General features: G+C 42.7%; 1 protein-coding gene across 1 annotated transcript in view; it reads right to left on the bottom strand.

Moving 5' to 3' along the window:
- LOC138764601 (zinc finger protein 585A-like) overlaps positions 1–19567 on the bottom strand; it is a 62021-nt gene that overhangs the window by 23276 nt on the left and 19178 nt on the right. The window contains exon 2 of the mRNA XM_069940723.1: positions 3119–3134. Coding sequence (XP_069796824.1) covers positions 3119–3134 — 16 coding nt within the window. The remainder of the gene's footprint in view (positions 1–3118; positions 3135–19567) is intronic.

The raw sequence follows: 19567 nt of genomic DNA, 5'->3' as shown, positions 1-19567 counted from the left end.
AATATTTGCTTTCATGACAACTTTGACGTCCCCAGTCAGACATAATTGTGACATTTTTCCATTATATTATTAGACCTTCAAACTCAGATTGGAGTTCTCCTTGTATTCTGATACCGAAAGCAGATAGGAAGGTTAATTCATTAACTGAAACAGATGCTTATCCAATTACGAGAATAGATGACCGCATTGATAAAGTTGGCAAAGCTAAATTTCTTACTCGGTTGGATTTGTTGAAGGGTTACTGGTGTGTGCCTTTAACTGAGAGAGGAAAGAATATTTCGGCTTTTGTAATTCCATCCGGTTTATATGAGTATAATGTGTTACCTTTTGGCATGAAAAATGTCCCTGCAACATTCCAGATTAATTGGTAATCCCAGGGTTAACACATACAGATGCTTATATTGATGATTTAGTCACAAAAAGTGACACATGGGAAGAACATCTAAGGGAACTGGACAAATTGTTTGAAAGATTATCCAAAGCAAACTTAACTGTTAATTTAGCAAAAAAGTGAATTTGGAAATGCCACGGTAACATTCTTGGGTCATGTAGTTGGTCATGGCAAAGTTCCACCTATTCAGCTGTTCTCTTTCCCAAAATCCAGTGATGACCACACTCAAAACATCGTTATTAGCTGTAAAGGTACGTGGGATGCCCTGAGGGTAGGGGGAGATATACAAATGCAAGTCTTTCTTCCACTGGAAGGAGAACCTGTGTCCCTGGCTCAGTGGTCCATCCCATTGACTGGATCTTGCACCCAGTTCCTCCCTCAATCTGGGAGAGATTTTGCTTTCCACCATGCCTTCTCCAAGTTCTTCCTTCGATCTGGTGCAGGCTTTGTTTTTCACCAGTCCTGCTCCCTGATCCTGCTGCAAAGCCGGTGCAGGTTTAGCTTCCCACCAGGCCCATTCCCTGATTCCACCTCTGATTCAGTTCTGGTTTTGCTTTCCAACAGGCCCGCTCTGGACTCGATGCAGGTTTTGCTTGCTGTCAGGATCACTCGCTGACGCATTTCTTTCACAATGCCCTCTGCCATGCATGCACAACTGATGCGCTGTGCTCTGCATGAGGGTGGCCATCATCTAGGACCTTCCTGGGAATGACACTATTGGCACCGTCCTGTTCACAACAGGGGCCCTGACATTGATTGGTTGCCCTCTCCTATACACTTCAAATGCCATTCCTTCTCCCACACTGATTCTCTTCTCTTTAAGGTTACAGGGAAAAGGCAGGAGAATAGGGCCGAGAGAAAGAATACAGCACTCATGATCCAAACGGCAGAGCGGACGTAATGGGCCATACGGGCCAATTCCTACATTTGCATCTAGTGGTCTACCCTTCTCTTTTTTTCGATGTTTGCCGCACAATCCTGAAGTGCCTGGGGTGACCAGTTCTTAAACCCGTTGGATATCTTTCCTTCCCAAACCACTCTGATGCAAGTGCCGAACTCTTGGATTCCCCTTGTAAAACACAAGGGGAGTAAAAGCCTCTTGAGATTTCCCTGGACAACGAGGGATTAAGGTCAAGTTCATTAACATCTGACTGTACATATACAAACCAAATGAAAAAGCCTTTCTCTGGATCACAGTGACACACAAAGACACACACAATTCACAGCACAGAATAATCCCATGAATAGATAAAGATATAATAAAAATATATGCGTGCGTGTGTATATATGTGTGTGTGCGTGTGTACGCGTGCGCGGGTGTATGTGTGCGGGAGTAAGTGCACAGCTGTGTGTGCGTGTGTGTGTATGCATGAATACGTGTGTGTACTCAACCTGCGTGACCATCTTCGGGCCCGAGTCCTTAGTCAAGGTTTGAGGTGAACTGATGGGAGAGAAGAGAAAAAAAGATGAGAATTGATGGGGGGAGAGCATTGCTCTCTGACAGGAGAAGGAAGGAAAGGGGGATGGGGAGCTGGAGGAAAGTAGAGGGATGGGGAAAGACAGAGAGAGATTAATTTATTTGTTATTATTGCACCAGCTGCTTCACGACTTGAACTTAACATCCCGGGGTATACGATATTTAGGAGGAATCGGCAAGAAAGAAAAGGGGGTGGGGTAATATTGATGGTGAGAGAAGGGACCGACACAATTGACAGAAAGGATATCAACTCGGAAGATGCGGAATCTATATGGGTAGAACTGAGGAATAGCAAGGAGCGGAAAACATTAGTGGGGGTGGTATATAGGCCTCCAAATAGTAGTGTAGAGGTGAGGGAAGGCATTAAAAGAGAAATTAGAAAAGCGTGCAATAAGGGAACAGCTGTCATCATGGGAGACTTTAATTTGCATATGGATTGGACTAGCCAAATTAGTAAAAATACTGAGGAGGAGGATTCCTTGAATGTTTACGGGACGGTTATCTAGACCAATATGTCGAGGAACCAACTCGGGAGCAGGCCATTTTAGATTGGGTATTATGCAATGATAAGGGGCTAATCAACAATCTTGTTGTACGAGGCCCTTTGGGTAGGAGCGATCACAATATGATCGAATTCTCACTTGACATGGAGAGTGATGAAATTAAAACCGAGACTAAGGTCCTAAATTTAAATAAAGGGAATTATGATGGTATGAGAAGGGAGTTGAGTAAGGTGGTGTTTATGGGGGAGTTGACTGTGGATAGACAATGGAAAGCATTCACAGATCTAATGGAGAAATTGCAAAAATCGTTTATACCGGTTTGGCATAAAAATAAACCAAAAAAGGTGACTCAACCTTGGATAACAAGGGAAATTAGAGACAGCATTGGGTCCAAAGAGAGAGCATATCAATTGGCCAAAAAAAGTACCACAACCGAAGACTGGGAACAGTTCAAGATGCAGCAAAGGAGGACAAAGGGATTAATCAAGAGGGTAAAAATAAATTACGAAAGTAAGCTTGCGGCAAATATAAAAACCGACTGCAAAAGCTTTTATAAATATGTCAAGAGGAAAAGATTGGTGAAATCCAGAGTAGGTCCTTTGCAGTCGGAATCAGGGGAATATATAATGGGGAATAAGGAAATGGCAGACCAATTAAATTCTTACTTTAGTTCTGTTTTTACAAGAGAGGATACAAATAACCTCCCAAGGATGTTGGGAAACATAGAGACTAATGCAAGGGAGGAACTGAAAGAAATGAGTATCTCTAAGGATATGGTCTTGGGGAAATTGATGGGATTGAAGGCAGATAAATCCCAAGGGCCTGAAAATCTACATCCTAGGGTACTTAAGGAAGTGGCCATTCAGATAGCAGATGCTTTAAGAATTATTTTCCAGAACTCGATAAGTACCCATGGATTGGAGGGTAGCTAATGTTACCCCACTATTTAAAAAGGGGGGTAGAGAAAAAGCAGGGAATTATAGGCCAGTGAGCCTTCCATCAGTAGTGGGAAAAATGATGGAATCCATTATTAAGGATATAATAGCAGAGCATATGACTAGCAGAGAAGGGATCGGACGGAGTCAACATGGATTTACAAAAGGTAAATCGTGCTTGACAAATCTATTGGAATTCTTTGAGTTGGTGACAGGTAAAATTGATGGGGGAGAGCCAGTGGATGTGGTGTACCTGGACTTCCAAAAGGCCTTCGATAAGGTCCCGCATAAACGACTGGCTTACAAAATCATGGGATTGGGGGAAAAGTATTGATGTGGATTGAGAACTGGCTGGCAGGTAGAAGACAGAGAGTTGGGATAAATAGCTCATTTTCTGAGTGGCAGGCGGTGACCAGTGGGGTGCCACAGGGATCTGTACTGGGACCCCAGCTGTTCACAGTTTACATTAATGATCTGGATGAGGGGATTGGATGTAATATCTCCAAATTTGCAGATGACACTAAGCTAGTGTGTGCACGGAAGAGGGGGTCAGGAAGCTCCAGTGTGATTTGGATAAATTGAGGGACTGGGCAGATACATGGCAAATGCACTACAATGTGGATAAATGTGAGGTTATCCACTTTGGTAATACAAATCGGAGGGCAGATTACTATTTGAATGGCAATAAATTAAGAGATGGGGAAGTGCAGAGAGACCTAGGGGTACTTGTACACCAGTCTCTGAAGGCGAGCATGCAGGTACAGCAGGCGGTTAAAAAGGCAAATGGTATGTTGGCCTTCATATCAAGAGGGTTTGAGTATAGGAACAAGGATACCTTTCTGCAGCTGTATAGGGCCTTGGTGAGACCACACCTGGAGTATTGTGTGCAGTTTTGGTCACCTTATCTAAGGATGGATGTTCTTGCAATGGAGGGAGTGCAGAGGCGATTCACCAGGCTGATACCTGGAATGGCAGGAATGACTTATGAGGAAAGATTGTGCAAATTGGGATTGTACTCGCTGGAGTTTAGAAGATTGAGAGGGGATCTCATAGAGACATATAAAATTCTGGCAGGTCTGGACAGAATGGATGCAAATGGGATGTTTCCAATGATGGGAAAATCCAGAATCCGGGGCCATGGTTTGAGGATAATAGGCAAACCATTTAGGACCGAGATGAGGAGGAATTTCTTTACCCAGAGGGTGGTGAATCTGTGGAATTCATTGCCACAGAGGGCAGTAGAAGCAGGTTCATTAAATATATTTAAGAGGGAATTAGATATATTTCTTCAGTATAAGGGTATTAAAGGTTACGGAGAGAAGGCGGGGACGGGGTACTGAACTTTAAGATCAGCCATGATTTCGTTGAATGGCGGAGCAGGCTCGAAGGGTCGAATGACCTACTCCTGCTCCTATCTTCTATGTTTCTATGACTTGTCTGGATGGCATGCAAACGTAAGCTTTTTTTTTTGCTCCGTATTGACATTAAACCTTTCAAAGTTCAGTTTGCCTGAAACCTTCTGGGATTTCGAGGGAACTTTCAACCCAATGAAACCAAACTGCAAAAAGAGGTGGAGCCCAGCGGGAAATATGGATTTCGGTGAAGCCAACTCAGCAGACAAGGAAAAGAGAAACACTAGAATATTCCAAGAGTTGGGGGGAGGGTGGCAAGATGGCGAAGGGTGAAGTCGTGGGAACTCATCTCTCCTCAAGTGTAAAGTTTAAAACCCAAATTTAATGACTTGATAAATGTTGGAAAACTTTATGAAAACCGTGCTTGTGGTATGAGAAGTGGTGAGAAGAGGAAAAGTTCGACAATCAAAAAAAAACTGTATTTTAAAGTGTTGGAAGAATCCGAAAATTTTGGGCCTACCGAAGATTTGGAGCCTCGGCATCGATTACAGATGGACCCAAAGATTCAGCGACCTTCTTCAGTAAGATTGAATGTACTGGCGGCGTCCTCTATGCACGGATCGTTACAAGATGGTGCTGCTGCAACATCCCTGGTGTCACTCCGGGAGGCGCACGACACGTGGGAGTCCGCTGCGCTAAGCGCGTCAATTAGTGTGGCCAAGCACGGGGAATCGGAGGACGCGATGCGCTGCTAGTGGCTGCGTCTTTAATGCAGCATGCCAAGGAGGTGTCGGGGCAGCCTATCCTCATGTTCCCGTCGCTGCCAGGACTTGCGCGGGAGTGGGCATGTGCGAAACACTTGAACAGGTGGGGGATGTTGCTCAACATTGGGCTGAGAAATTCAGCTCGACGTGGAGTGGAATGCAGACCCTCAGTCAGTCCAGAGGAGTTAATCTAACACAGGAGGTGGAAGAAGATAGTGAAATTTTATTAGCTGCAGCTAAAATGGAAGGTACTCCTACAGCTTTAAAATTACCTTCATCATATAAATCTCCTAGTACAATGAGCCCTATGCCTGCCTCAGATATGATAGTTACGTTGGAAACAATAACTAAGCAAAATGAAAGCATGATGGATTATATGTCTGCCAGTTTTCAAAATGTTGATCAACAACTTGCTGATATCAGACTTAAAATTACTGGTGTCTGGTGAGATTCCTTCAATGAAGGTGGATGTTAATAAGTGTTTGACAGCAGTTGATATGGTTGAAAATAAAATTAGGAATGTAGAAGACAGAGTGGATCAAGTTGAAGAAGCGGTGGCTGATTGGCAAATGGAGAAGAAAAGTGTTTTGCAGAAGATGGATTCGTTGGAAAATCATAGCCGGCAGAATAATATAAAAATAGTGGGGTTACCAGAGGGTTTTGAAGGAATTAATCCTATAAAGTTTTTTAAAGCTTGGATTGTTGAAATTTTTTATCCACAGTATTTTCCAAGGGTTTGGAGTTTTTTAAAAATATTTTTTTATTTTTCACACTGAACCATATCAACCAAACTGTACAAACGTTTTTCATTAAATTTATATGGTGACCTTTTCTCCCTTTTTTTTCCCCCTTTCCCTCCCTCCCCTCTACCCACCCCCCCCCCCAAAACCCATTAGTATTCAACATATACAATACAATAAAACCATGAAACAATATCTTCACACAAAGGAAAATAAACAAGAAAAATGTCTATTTATTACACACTGAATCCAGTCGTTTTGTCTTCTTATCATTTTCATTTTAGGGGATGGAGGTCCGAGGAAAACTCTCTCTGTAATGTTCCATGTATGGTTCCCAAATTTGTTCAAACAATGTGACTTTATTTTTTAAAATTATATATATTTTTTTCCAATGGAATACATTTATTCATTTCCATGTACCATTGCTGTACTCTGAAGCTCTCTTCATTTTCCAAGTTGACATAATATATATTTTTGCTACTGCTAAGGCTATCATAATGAAGTTTTTTTGTGCTTTATCCAATTTGAGGCTTAATTCTTTACTTCTTATGTTATTTAAAAGAAATATCTCTGGTCTTTTTGGTATGCTATTTTTTGTAATTTTATTTAGTGTCTGATTTAGTTCTTTCCAAAGTTGCATTTATGTGTTCCTATCTCCTTCCCACAGTGAAAACAATATCCGATAATGTTGAATCCCATTAAAAAAAATTTTTTGAGGAGTAATATATACCCTGTGTAACCAATTATACTGTATCATACGTAACCTTGTGTTGATTGTATTCTTCATAGTTCCAGAACATAACTTTTCCCATACTTCATTTTTAATCTTTATGTTTAAATCCTTTTCCCATTTCAGCTTAGGTTTATAGTTTATTTCATCATTCTCTTAATCTTGCAGCTTAATGTACATATTTGTTATAAATCTTTTAATTATCATTGTGTCTGTAATCACATATTCAAAGCTGCTTCCTTCAGGTAATCTCAAGTTGTTTCCTAATTTATCCTTTAAATAAGCTTTCAATTGATGATATGCAAACATTGTACAATGAGTTATTCTTCAACTGTTCAAATGTTAATAAATTATTTCCCAAAAAAGAATTTTCTAATCTTTTGTTTCCTTTTCTCTCCTATTCTCTAAAGGAAAAGGAATTAACAGATTTTGCATCAATAATAATTTTGGTATTTGGTAATTTGTATTTTTTTTTCTAAGTGGATCTTCTTCCATATATTAAGTAAATGATGCAATACTGGTGAGTTTTATATTGCATCAGTTTTTCATCCCACTTATAAAGTATATGTTCTCGCCTATTTTATCTAGTTCTATCTTAGTCCAGTCTGGTTTTTCCCTTGTCTGGTAAAAATCTAACAAATACCTTAATTGGGCAGCTCTATAATAATTTCTAAAATTTGGTAACTGCAAACCACCTTAATTATACCTCTCTGCTAATTTATCTAACGCTACCCTTGGTTTCCTCCCTTTCCACAAGAATTTCCGTATTGTTCTCTTTAGTTCATTAAAGTATTTTTCTGTTAAAGGAATTGGTAACATTTGAAATAAGTATTGTATCCTTGGGAACACGTTCATTTTAATGCAGTTTGCCCTCCCTATCAACGTTAGTGGTAATTCTTTCCAATGTTCTAAGTCTTCCTGAAATTTCTTTATTAGTGGCTGATAATTTAGTTTGTACAAATGTCTTAAATTATTATCTAACCCAGTGGTCATAGGTGCTCTGTGATTAGTAAGGGATTGCTTAAAGTGGTACATGGGTGGAAAGAAGAAGATTGAAAACCAGTTTTAATTGTACCTAATTGACTCTTTATGTGCACGGTTTCACAACTCCAAAGGAAATGGGCCAATAACAATTTGTCTTGAGCAAAATATTTCAGTAACAATTGGGTCCAGAGCAGTGATTCTCAACCTTCCCTTCTCACTCACATCCCACCTTAAGCAATCCCTTACTAATCACAGATCACCAATAGCATTGGGATTACTGAAAATGGGATGTGAGTGGAAAGAAAAAGGTTGGGAACCACTGACCTGATCCCTAGGTATCGGATTGCTTGTGGTTGTTATTTAAATGGTGATTCTTTTTAAAATTCTGTGTAATCTGCGTTATTCATTGGCATCACTTCACTTTTATTTGTGTTGATCTTGTACCCCGATATTTCTCCATATTCCTAAAATTTCTTATGTAATTCTTTTATTGATATCTCTGGTTCTGTTAAGTATACTATAAAGTCATCTGCAAATAAGCTGATTTTATACACCTCCATTATTTTTATCCCTTTCATTTTATTTTCTATTCTTATTGGTTCTGCCAAAGGTTCTATTGTTAAGGTGAACAATGAGGGGGATAGTGGACATCCCTGTCTAGTTGACCTACTTAATTTAAATTGATTCGATACATATCCATTTACTGCTACCTTTTCCAATGGTCCATTATATAATGCTTTACTCCAATTTATATATTTTTCTGGTAGATTGAACTTCTGTAATACTTTAAATAAGTAGTTCCACTCTACTCTGTCAAAAGCTTTTTCGGTGTCTAAAGCAACAGCCACTGTTGGTTTCTTATTTTCTTGAACTGCATGAATTAGATTAATAAATTTACAGATATTGTCTGCTGTTCGTCTTTTCTTAATAAATCCAGTTTGATCTTGTTTTACTATTTTTGGTACACAATTGGCCAATCTGTTTGCTGATAATTTCGCTATTATCTTATAATCTGAGTTAAGTAGAGATATTGGTCTATATGATGCTGGTGTTAATGGATCCTTCCCCGTCTTTAGTATTACTGTAATTATTGCTGGTTTTTTACCCGGGCTGGAGGGGCCTGCCTCCCCTCCTAGGTCGGTCCATACTGCCCGGACCGGGGCCGAGGCCGCCGCAGCTCACCCTGTGCCTGGACTGGGGCCGCCGCCTCCCACTCTCTGCCCGGATCGGGGCCTCCGCCTGCCCCACTCGACCGAGGCCGGGGCCGCCGTCTCCCCCTTGCTCCTGCCCAGATCGGGGCCGCCGCCACTGCCTACCCTTCGCCCGGACCAGGGCCGGGGCCGCTGCTGCTCTCCCTGTGCCCGGACTGGGGCCGCCGCCTCCCACTCCCTGCCCGGACCGGGGCCTCCGCCTGCCTCACTCGACCGAGGCCGGGGCCGCTGTCTCCCCCTTGCTCCTGCCCGGATCGGGGCCGCCGCCGCCGCCTACCCTTCGCCCGGACCGGGGCCGGGGCCGCTGCTGCTCTCCCTGTGCCCGGACTGGGGCCGCCGCCTCCCACTCCCTGCCCGGACTGGGGCCTCCGCCTGCCTCACTCGACCGAGGCCAGGGCCGCCATCTCCCCCTTGCTCCTGCCCGGATCGGGGCCGCCGCCGCCGCCTACCCTTCGCCCGGACTGGGGCCGGGGCCGCTGCTGCTCTCCCTGTGCCCGGACTGGGGCCGCCGCCTCCCACTCCCTGCCCGGACTGGGGCCTCCACCTGCCTCACTCGATCGAGGCCGGGGCCGCCATCTCCCCCTTGCTCCTGCCCGGATCGGGGCCGCCGCCGCCGCCTACCCTTCGCCCGGACCGGGGCCGGGGCCGCTGCGGCTCTCCCTGTGCCCGGACTGGGGCCGCCGCCTCCAACTATCTGCCCGGACCAGGGCCTCCGCCTGCCTCACTCGACCGAGGCCGGGGCCGCCGTCTCCCCCTTGCTCCTGCCCATATCGGGGCCGCCGCCATAAGAAACCTGCATAGGAGAAGGCCACTCCGATATAAAACCTACGACCCAAGGACCTCGCTGCCACGTCCCAGCTTGCTTGGCCACGGCACACGAACCATGGGTGTAAAGGGTGGGGCCAGTACTGCGCGCACTGCACTCCACCTAAAAGCTCCTTTGCGCAGGCCCGAGGACAGGTCCACGTCCTCCCCCTCCACGTCCTCCCCCTCCACGTCCTCCCCCTCAAAAGATGCTCACAAACTCAAGCTAGCATGCTGGAACATCAGAACCATGCCAGACAAGGCTGACAGCCACCGACCTGAACATCGGTCTGCCCTCATTGCACATGAACTCCTCAGACTTGACATCGACATAGCCGCTCTCAGTGAAGTCCGCCTGGCAGATGTAGGCAGCCTCCAAGAACGCGGCGCGGGCTACACACTCTACTGGTCTGGCAAGCCTTTGGATGAACGACGCCTATCTGGTGTAGGCTTCATGGTCAAGAGTTTCATTGCCTCCAAACTCGAAAACCTTCCGACAGGCCTCTCGGACCGAATCATGTCCATGCGACTCCCCCTTCAAAACAAGCGTCACATCACCCTCATCAGTGTCTATGCTCCAACCCTCCAGGCGGAACCAGCAGAAAAGGACAAGTTCTACACCGACCTGCGCAACCTCATCCAACGCACCCCTACAGCCGACAAGGTTGTCATCCTGGGAGACTTCAACGCTCGTGTCGGCAAAGACTCAGAAACCTGGGCAAGCATGGCGTCGGCAAGTGCAACGACAATGGGCGCCTCCTGTTGGAGCTCTGCGCAGAACAGCGGCTTGTCATTACAAACACCCTTTTTCAGCAGAGGGACAGCCTTAAGACCACCTGGATGCATCCCCGATCCAAACACTGGCACCTCCTGGACTACATCCTGGTGCGAGAAAGTGACAAACGAGATGTGCTCCACACCAGGGTCATGCCTAGCGCGGAATGCCACACTGACCACCGGCTGGTTCGCTGCAAGCTCAACCTTCACTTCAAGCCAAAGCCCAGGAACAATAAAGCCCCCAGAAAGAGGTTCAATGTTGGAAATCTGCAGTCAGACGAAGCGAGAGGAAACTTCCAGGCAAACCTCAAAGCAAAGCTCAACGATGCAACCCGCCTCACGGACTCGTCCCCTGAAACCCTCTGGGATCAGTTGAAGACTACCATACTGCAATCCACTGAAGAGGTACTGGGCTTCTCCTCCAGGAAAAACAAGGACTGGTTTGACGAAAACAGCCAGGAAATCCAGGAGCTGCTGGCAAAGAAGCGAGCTGCCCACCAGGCTCACCTTACAAAGCCATCCTGTCCAGAGAAGAAACAAGCCATCCGTCGCGCATGCAGCCATCTTCAGCGCAAACTCCGGGAGATCCAAAATGAGTGGTGGACTAGCCTCGCCAAACGAACCCAGCTCAGCGCGGACATTGGCGACTTCAGGGGTTTCTACGAGGCTCTAAAGGCTGTGTATGGCCCCTCACCCCAAGTCCAAAGCCCACTGCGCAGCTCAGACGGCAATGTCCTCCTCAGCGACAAGATCTCCATCCTCAACCGATGGTCAGAACACTTCCAATCTCTTTTCAGTGCCAACCGCTCAGTCCAAGATTCCGCCCTGCTCCAGCTCCCTCAACAGCCCCTAAGGCTAGAGCTGGATGAGGTTCTCACCCTGGATGAGACATATAAGGCAATCGAACAACTGAAAAGTGGCAAAGCAGCAGGTATGGATGGAATCCCCCCAGAGGTCTGGAAGGCTGGCGGCAAAACTCTGCATGCCAAACTGTATGAGTTTTTCAAGCTTTGTTGGGACCAAGGAAAACTGCCTCCGGATCTTCGTGATGCCACCATCATCACCCTGTACAAAAACAAAGGCGAGAAATCAGACTGCTCAAACTACAGGGGAATCACGTTGCTCTCTATTGCAGGCAAAATCTTCGCTAGGATTCTACTAAATAGAATAATACCTAGTGTCGCCGAGAATATTCTCCCAGAATCACAGTGCGGCTTTCGTGCAAACAGAGGAACTACTGACATGGTCTTTGCCCTCAGACAGCTCCAAGAAAAGTGCAGAGAACAAAACAAAGGACTCTACATCACCTTTGTTGACCTCACCAAAGCCTTCGACACCGTGAGCAGGAAAGGGCTTTGGCAAATACTAGAGCGCATCGGATGTCCCCCAAAGTTCCTCAACATGATTATCCAACTGTACGAAAACCAACAAGGTCGGGTCAGATACAGCAATGAGCTCTCTGAACCCTTCTCCATTAACAATGGCGTGAAGCAAGGCTGTGTTCTCGCACCAACCCTCTTTTCAATCTTCTTCAGCATGATGCTGAACCAAGCCATGAAAGACCCCAACTATGAAGACGCTGTTTACATCCGGTACCGCACGGATGGCAGTCTCTTCAATCTGAGGCGCCTGCAAGCTCACACCAAGACACAAGAGAAACTTGTCTTTGCAGACGATGCCGCTTTAGTTGCCCATTCAGAGCCAGCTCTTCAGCGCTTGACGTCCTGCTTTGCGGAAACTGCCAAAATGTTTGGCCTGGAAGTCAGCCTGAAGAAAACTGAGGTCCTCCATCAGCCAGCTCCCCACCATGACTACCAGCCCCCCCACATCTCCATCGGGCACACAAAACTCAAAACGGTCAACCAGTTTACCTATCTCGGCTGCACCATTTCATCAGATGCAAGGATCGACAATGAGATAGACAACAGACTCGCCAAGGCAAATAGCGCCTTTGGAAGACTACACAAAAGAGTCTGGAAAAACAACCAACTGAAAAACCTCACAAAGATAAGTGTATACAGAGCCGTTGTCATACCCACACTCCTGTTCGGCTCCGAATCATGGGTCCTCTACCGGCACCACCTACGGCTCCTAGAACGCTTCCACCAGCGTTGTCTCCGCTCCATCCTCAACATCCATTGGAGCGCTTTCATCCCTAACGTCGAAGTACTCGAGATGGCAGAGGTCGACAGCATCGAGTCCACGCTGCTGAAGATCCAGCTGCGCTGGATGGGTCACGTCTCCAGAATGGAGGACCATCGCCTTCCCAAGATCGTGTTATATGGCGAGCTCTCCACTGGCCACCGTGACAGAGGTGCACCAAAGAAAAGGTACAAGGACTGCCTAAAGAAATCTCTTGGTGCCTGCCACATTGACCACCGCCAGTGGGCTGATAACGCCTCAAACCGTGCATCTTGGCGCCTCGCAGTTTGGCGGGCAGCAACCTCCTTTGAAGAAGACCGCAGAGCCCACCTCACTGACAAAAGGCAAAGGAGGAAAAACCCAACACCCAACCCCAACCAACCAATTTTCCCCTGCAACCGCTGCAACCGTGTCTGCCTGTCCCGCATCGGACTTGTCAGTCACAAACGAGCCTGCAGCTGACGTGGACTTTTTACCCCCTCCATAAATCTTCGTCCGCGAAGCCAAGCCAAAGAAGAATTATTGCTGTCTTACATGAATCTGGCAAGTTTTGTGTTTCTTCTATCTGGTTCATTACTTCCAGGAGAGGAGGAACTAATAACTCTTTAAATGTTTTATAAAATTCTACTGGAAATCCATCCACTCCGGGTATTTAATTGTTTGGCAGCTTTTTAAATATATCCTGTACTTCCTCTATTTCAAATGGTTTTATTAGTTTGTTTTGTTCCTCTTCTTGCAATTTTGGCAGTTCAATTTTAGCTAAAAATTCCTCTATTTTATCATCTTTCCTCTCGTTCTCAGTTTGATATAATTGTTTATAAAATTCCTTAAAGTTCTCATTAACCTCCATTGGATTATATGTAATTTGTTTGTCCTTTTTCCTTGATGCCAATACAGTTCTTTTAGCTTGTTCTGTTTTAAGTTGCCAGGTTAATATATTATGTGTTTTTTTTCTCCCAGTTCATAATACTTTTGCTTTGCTTTCAATGTTATTCTCCACCTTGTACGTTTGTAATGTTTCGTATTTTATTTTTTTGTCCCCCAATTCTCTCCTTTTTGTTATATCATCCGTTTTTACTAGTTCCTTTTCTGTACTTACTATCTCCCTTTCCAACTGCTCTATTTCCCGATTGTAATCCTTTTACATAACTTATAATAATAAGTTACATAATAAGTTACATAACTTATTATCTGTCCTCTATGAAGGCTTTCATTGCATCCCATAATATAAATTTGTCTTTCACTGATTCTGTGTTTATTTCAAAATATGTTTTAATATGGCATTCAATGAACTCTCTAAATTCCTGCCTTTTAAGTAGCATGGAGTTTAACCTGGTGGGATGTCCTCCAGTTCTATTGCTAATAACAGGGGTGAATCATCTGATAGTAATTTAGCTTTATACTCAGTTTTCCTAACTCTCTCTTGAATATGGGCTGATAACAAAAACATATCAATCCTTGAGTATGTTTTATGCCTACTCGAATAATATGAATATTCCTTCTCTCTTAGGTGTTGCCTCCTCCATATATCTATAAGTTTCATTTCCTGCATTGATTTAACCATAAATTTGGCTACTTTATTCCTTTTGCTTGTCTTTTGTCCAGTTTTATCCAACATTGGATCCAAATTAAGGTTAAAATCCCCTCCTATCAATATATTTCCTTGTGTGTCTGCAATCTTCAAAAAAATATCCTGCATAAACTTTTGATCCTCCTCATTAAGTGCATATAAATTCCAAAATTCTGTGTATATCTGACACTTTATCATTACATATCTCCCTGCTGGATCTATTCTTTCCTCCTCTATTTTGATTGGTACATTTTTGTAAACTAATATGGCTACACCTCTAGCTTTTGAATTATAGGATGCTGCCACTACGTGTCCTACCCATTCTCTTTAATTTGTTATGTTCCACTTCAGTTAGATGCATTTCCTGCAAAAATGCTATATTTATTCTTTCCTTCTTCAATAAATTTAGTAGCCTCTTCCTTTTAATTTGGTTATTTAATTTGGTTTATAGTCATATAGTTCAACATGGCCATCTTATATCTTGCTTACACCTCTTTTCCACCTCCTCACCACCTCCATCCCCCCTTTTCCCATTTTCATCTCTTAGTTTTCCCTTATTAAACTCAATGTACAACCACACATTTAAAACATAAAATACCCCAACAGTTCCCACACCCAATAATATCATAACCTCAAATGCTCCCCCCCTCTCTGAGTTGCCCCTTATCCCTTGCCAGGCAACCACAACTCCCCTTTCCATTTGGATTGCGATCTTGCTTGCGTCAACTGATTTTGCAGTGATGATTATTCCCACTCCCCCCAGCTCTCCCCAGAAAACATTTTTTTAAGCACATATAACAAAGCTCTTTTTCCCCCCCCCTTACTTCCTTCCTTCCCTTCTCTTTTTCCTCTTTAGTTCTTTACATATACATTGTTTTTACATCGTTATATATACTTTATCGTCGTTCTTCATTCTTGTTGCATCTCTTCATCTCTTCTTCTGTCCTGCAAACATTCTGTAAATTCTTGTGCTTCCTCCGGATCCGAGAACAGTTTATTTTGCTCCTCGGGTATAAATATTTTAAGCACGGCTGGATGTCTTAAACATGAATTTGTAACCTTTTTTCCATAAAATCGTTTTCGCTGTATTAAACTCCTTCCTCCTCTTTAAGAGTTCAAAACTTATGTCTGGATAAAGAAATATTTTTTGACTTATTGTCTTCTCTAACTTTATTCCTTGCCCGTTCCAGTATGTTTTCTCTTGTCGTATATCTCAAAAACTTTACTAAGATGGATCTTGGTTTTTGATGTGCCTGTGGTTTCGGAGCTACTGTTCTGTGTGCCCTTTCCATTTCCATTTCTTCCTGCATTTCTGTCATTCCCAGGACCTTTGAGATCCATCCTTTTATAAATTCCTTCATTTCTGTGCCTTCTTCACCCTCCTTCAGGCCCACTATTTTTATGTTGTTTCATCTACTATAATTTTCCAACATATCAATTTTCTGAGATAACAATTCTTGCACCTCTTTAATTTCTTTGTCACTTTCTTCCAATTTTTCTCTTAAGTCATTTACTTCCATTTCTACAGCTGTTTCCCACTCTTCCACATTCTCTACTCTTTTCCCTATTTCGGTCATTACCAGTTTTAACCTTTGCATTTTATCATCTGTTCTTTTCATTTTCCTTTTAATTGCATTAAATTTTTATGATAACCATTCTTTCAATTACCTCATTTGTTCTTCAAAAAAAAACTTTATCTATATTCTGTCCATCAGTTTTTCCTTCTATTTCTCTTTGTCCATCAGTTTTACCTTCTATTTCTCTGTGAAAGTCTTGGTCTTCTTCTTCCTCTTCTTCTGTGTCTATCTGTGTTTGTGTCTTCTTCTTCTCTTCTTTGTGTCTGTATCTGTTCTGTTTTTCCTGTGGATCTGCTTGCATCTCTTTGTCGGGCCTCTTCTTGCTGGACCTCCCCTCTTGGGCTACACCTCTGTTGTGCCTCCTGCCATTGATCTTCTTGCCGGTTGTCTCTCCATCTCTCTCCCACGTTGCTCCCTTCTCTGTTGCCTTTCTTGTCCTCCAGCTGAGTGCCCTGATGTTGGGCATCCCTCAGCTGTTTGCAGTGCGGCTACCCGCTCCTCTGCTTGACCCCCTTTTTTTTCCCTTGTTTCTGTTGGTTGTTTAGTTTGGCTGAGAGCCATTTTTGTAGTCCACCGGCAGGTGAGTGATGACTTCGCAGGGCAGACAATGACCTTTGGGGTTGGGCGCTCGTCACCACTGCAGCATCCGGTTCCTTCGTGTAGATAAAGCCTTCTTCTTTCTTCTTCGGTGATTTTATTACTTCTTTTATTCCAGTTGTTATTATTTTCTCCTCCTTCTCTTCTCTGTAACTTTGTCTTCTATTTCTTCTGTTTTATTTTTGTTGTGCTTTGTCTTTTTCTAACTTTTTTTCCTGTTTTCCTGGAGAGGGCTGGTTTTCCCAACCGGCCATCACGTGACTCCCCCAAAGGATCCTGCATTAAGGAAAAAGCCATTACTGGGTCAACCAGCTCAGGCAGTTTTGGTGAGGTGTTTAAGGTACTAGGATCGAGAGATGTTTCTGCGTGGAGCAGTTTTACAGGCTCGTATGAATGGTTCAATGATAGTACAGAATAGCAAGGGTTTTTTTTTTAATTTTTAAATTTTTTATTTTTCACACCATAAACCACATTAACCATGATACATACTTTTTCCTTTTCAAATATATACAGTGCCAGTTTCTCCCCCCCTCCCTCCTCCCATCCCACCCTCCCTACCTCCCCCCACCCGTCCATTTAAAGTACAAAATCTAGGATACATTAAACCAGTCAAACAATGTTGTCATTCAATAAAAATAAACAAGAAATTCCACTGAGTCAATTCTTTTCATTTCCTTCTCCTTTCGTTAATTTAGGTAGTGAATGTCCCCGGTAGGTTTTCGCTATTGTGTTTCATGTAAGGCTCCCATATTTGTTCAAATATTTCAATATTATTTCTTAAACTATATGTTATTTTTTCTAATGGAATACATTTATTCATTTCTATATACCATTGTTGTATTTTCAAATTATCTTCTGTAATGGAGGGTTAAAACCATGTGCTCAGATGCTTTCTTGCTTATGTGAAACTGACAACACTGGGGCCACACTCAGGTCACCTTACTTTCAGAATTTGCAGATGTAATTAAACTCAGCCATGGGGATTTATCTGAAGATACACTTTGAAATGGAATTCCACCGTGAGGCCCAGGGAAAGCAGTTGTCAAATACGACACTCTGAAAATGACGTATTGGTCACAACCTGTCTTGCTCAAGAAGTTTTAATGAGTCCTTGTATCTACGAGATAAACCAGGAAATCATAGCATCCTGGTTCCATAATAATCAATCTTCTAAATTGTAGAATAGTATGCTCAGCTTTGATTTTGACTGACAAATGTTAGAGGGAGTGGGTGCATGATTAATTGTTCTTTCCTAAATGCAGGATGGCACGGTATTGCTAAAGCCTTAGAAATTTCAATAAGTCTTTGTATCTACGAGATAAACCAGGATATCATAGCATCCTGCTCCATAATAATTAATCTTCTAAATTGTAGAATAGTATGCTCAGCTTTGATTTTGACTGACAAATGTTAGAGGGAGTGGGTGCATGATTAATTGTTTTTGAGGCATAAAAATCTGTGGTCCTGCTGCTGAAGTTTAGACTCTCCGAGGGATGGGAACATCCCTTGTCAAGAAGGAAGAACAGCTAGAGTCCGAGCAACGTCCCGGTCGGGGGAGGTGAAGGAGCTGCTACCGGCGCCCCGGCAGCCTACTACAAGTGTGCCGTCATTGCCTCGCTTCGGCAGTTGGGACCAGTCCAGGCGTTGTTAAGTATGATTAGGCAGGCTTGCATATTGTAGTTTGAAACCTGTTTATATTTGTAATAAACATCTGTGTAGACTGAACTGCTCTCGGTGTGTGTCTCTATTTTCTTTCGGTAGCTCAAACACTGTGACCAATCTAAAACGAACAAAGTGAAAGGTACAAGTTTACCCAAGACATCTTCCGATTTCCAGGTGGACATAATACATTTTTTTGCTACGGCTAGAGCTACCTTAACAAATCTTTTTTGTGCATCATCCAAATCAATTCCAAATTATTTGTTTTTTATGTTACTTAGGATGAAGATCTCTGGATTCTTTGGTATATTGTTTTCTGTAATTTTATTTAATATTTGGTTTAGATCTTCCCAAAATTTTTCTATTTCTCACATGTCCAGATTGCATGAAATGTTGTTCCCATTCCTTTTTTACATCGAAAACATCTATCAGATACTGTTGGGTCCCATTTATTTAACTTTTGAGGTGTAATGTATAGCCTGTGTATCCAGTTATATTGTATCATACGTAACCTCGTATTTATTGTATTTCTCATCGTTCCAGAACATAACTTCTCCCATGTTTCCTTTTTTATCTTTATATTTAAATCTTGTTCCCATTTTTGTTTAGTTTTACCATTTGTTTCCTCATTCTCCTTTTCTTGCAGTTTAATATACATATTTGTTATAAATCTTTTGATTATCATTGTATCTGTAATCACATATTCAAAGTTACTTCCCTCTGGTAAACTCAGACTGCTTCCTAATTTGTCCTTCAAGTAGGATCTCAATTGGTAATATGCCAGCACTGTATCTTGAGTTATATTGTATTTACCTTTCATTTGTTCAAAGGATAATAATCTACTAAAGGAAAGGTTATCTATTGTAAAAGGGAGTAACTTATTTTGCGTCAATATTAGTTTTGGTAATTGATAATTTGTTTTATTTCTTTCTACATGAATCTTCTTCCAAATATTGAGGAGATGATGTAATACTGGAGAACTTCTATGTTGTACCAATTTTTCATCCCATTTATATAATATGTATTCAGGTATCTTTTCCCCTATTTTATCTAATTCTAATCTAGTCCAATCTGGCTTTTCCCTTGTTTGATAAAAATCTGATAGGTATCTTAATTGTGTGGCTCTATAATAATTTTTAAAGTTTGGCAGTTGTAAGCCTCCTTGTTTATAACATTCTGTTAATTTATCTAGTGCTATCCTTGGTTTCCCCCCTTTCCATAAAAATTTCCTTATTATTTTCTTTAACTCCTTGAAGAATTTCTCTGTCAAGTGTATTGGCAATGCCTGAAATAGTTATAATATCCTTGGAAAAATGTTCATTTTAATACAGTTTATCCTTCCTATTAGTGTTAG

Source organism: Narcine bancroftii, chromosome 5, assembly GCF_036971445.1.
Source record: "Narcine bancroftii isolate sNarBan1 chromosome 5, sNarBan1.hap1, whole genome shotgun sequence".
NCBI classification, from domain to species: Eukaryota; Metazoa; Chordata; class Chondrichthyes; order Torpediniformes; family Narcinidae; genus Narcine; species Narcine bancroftii.
Note: the sequence above shows the minus strand (reverse complement) of the source record. Positions and strands in the feature narration are given on the sequence as shown.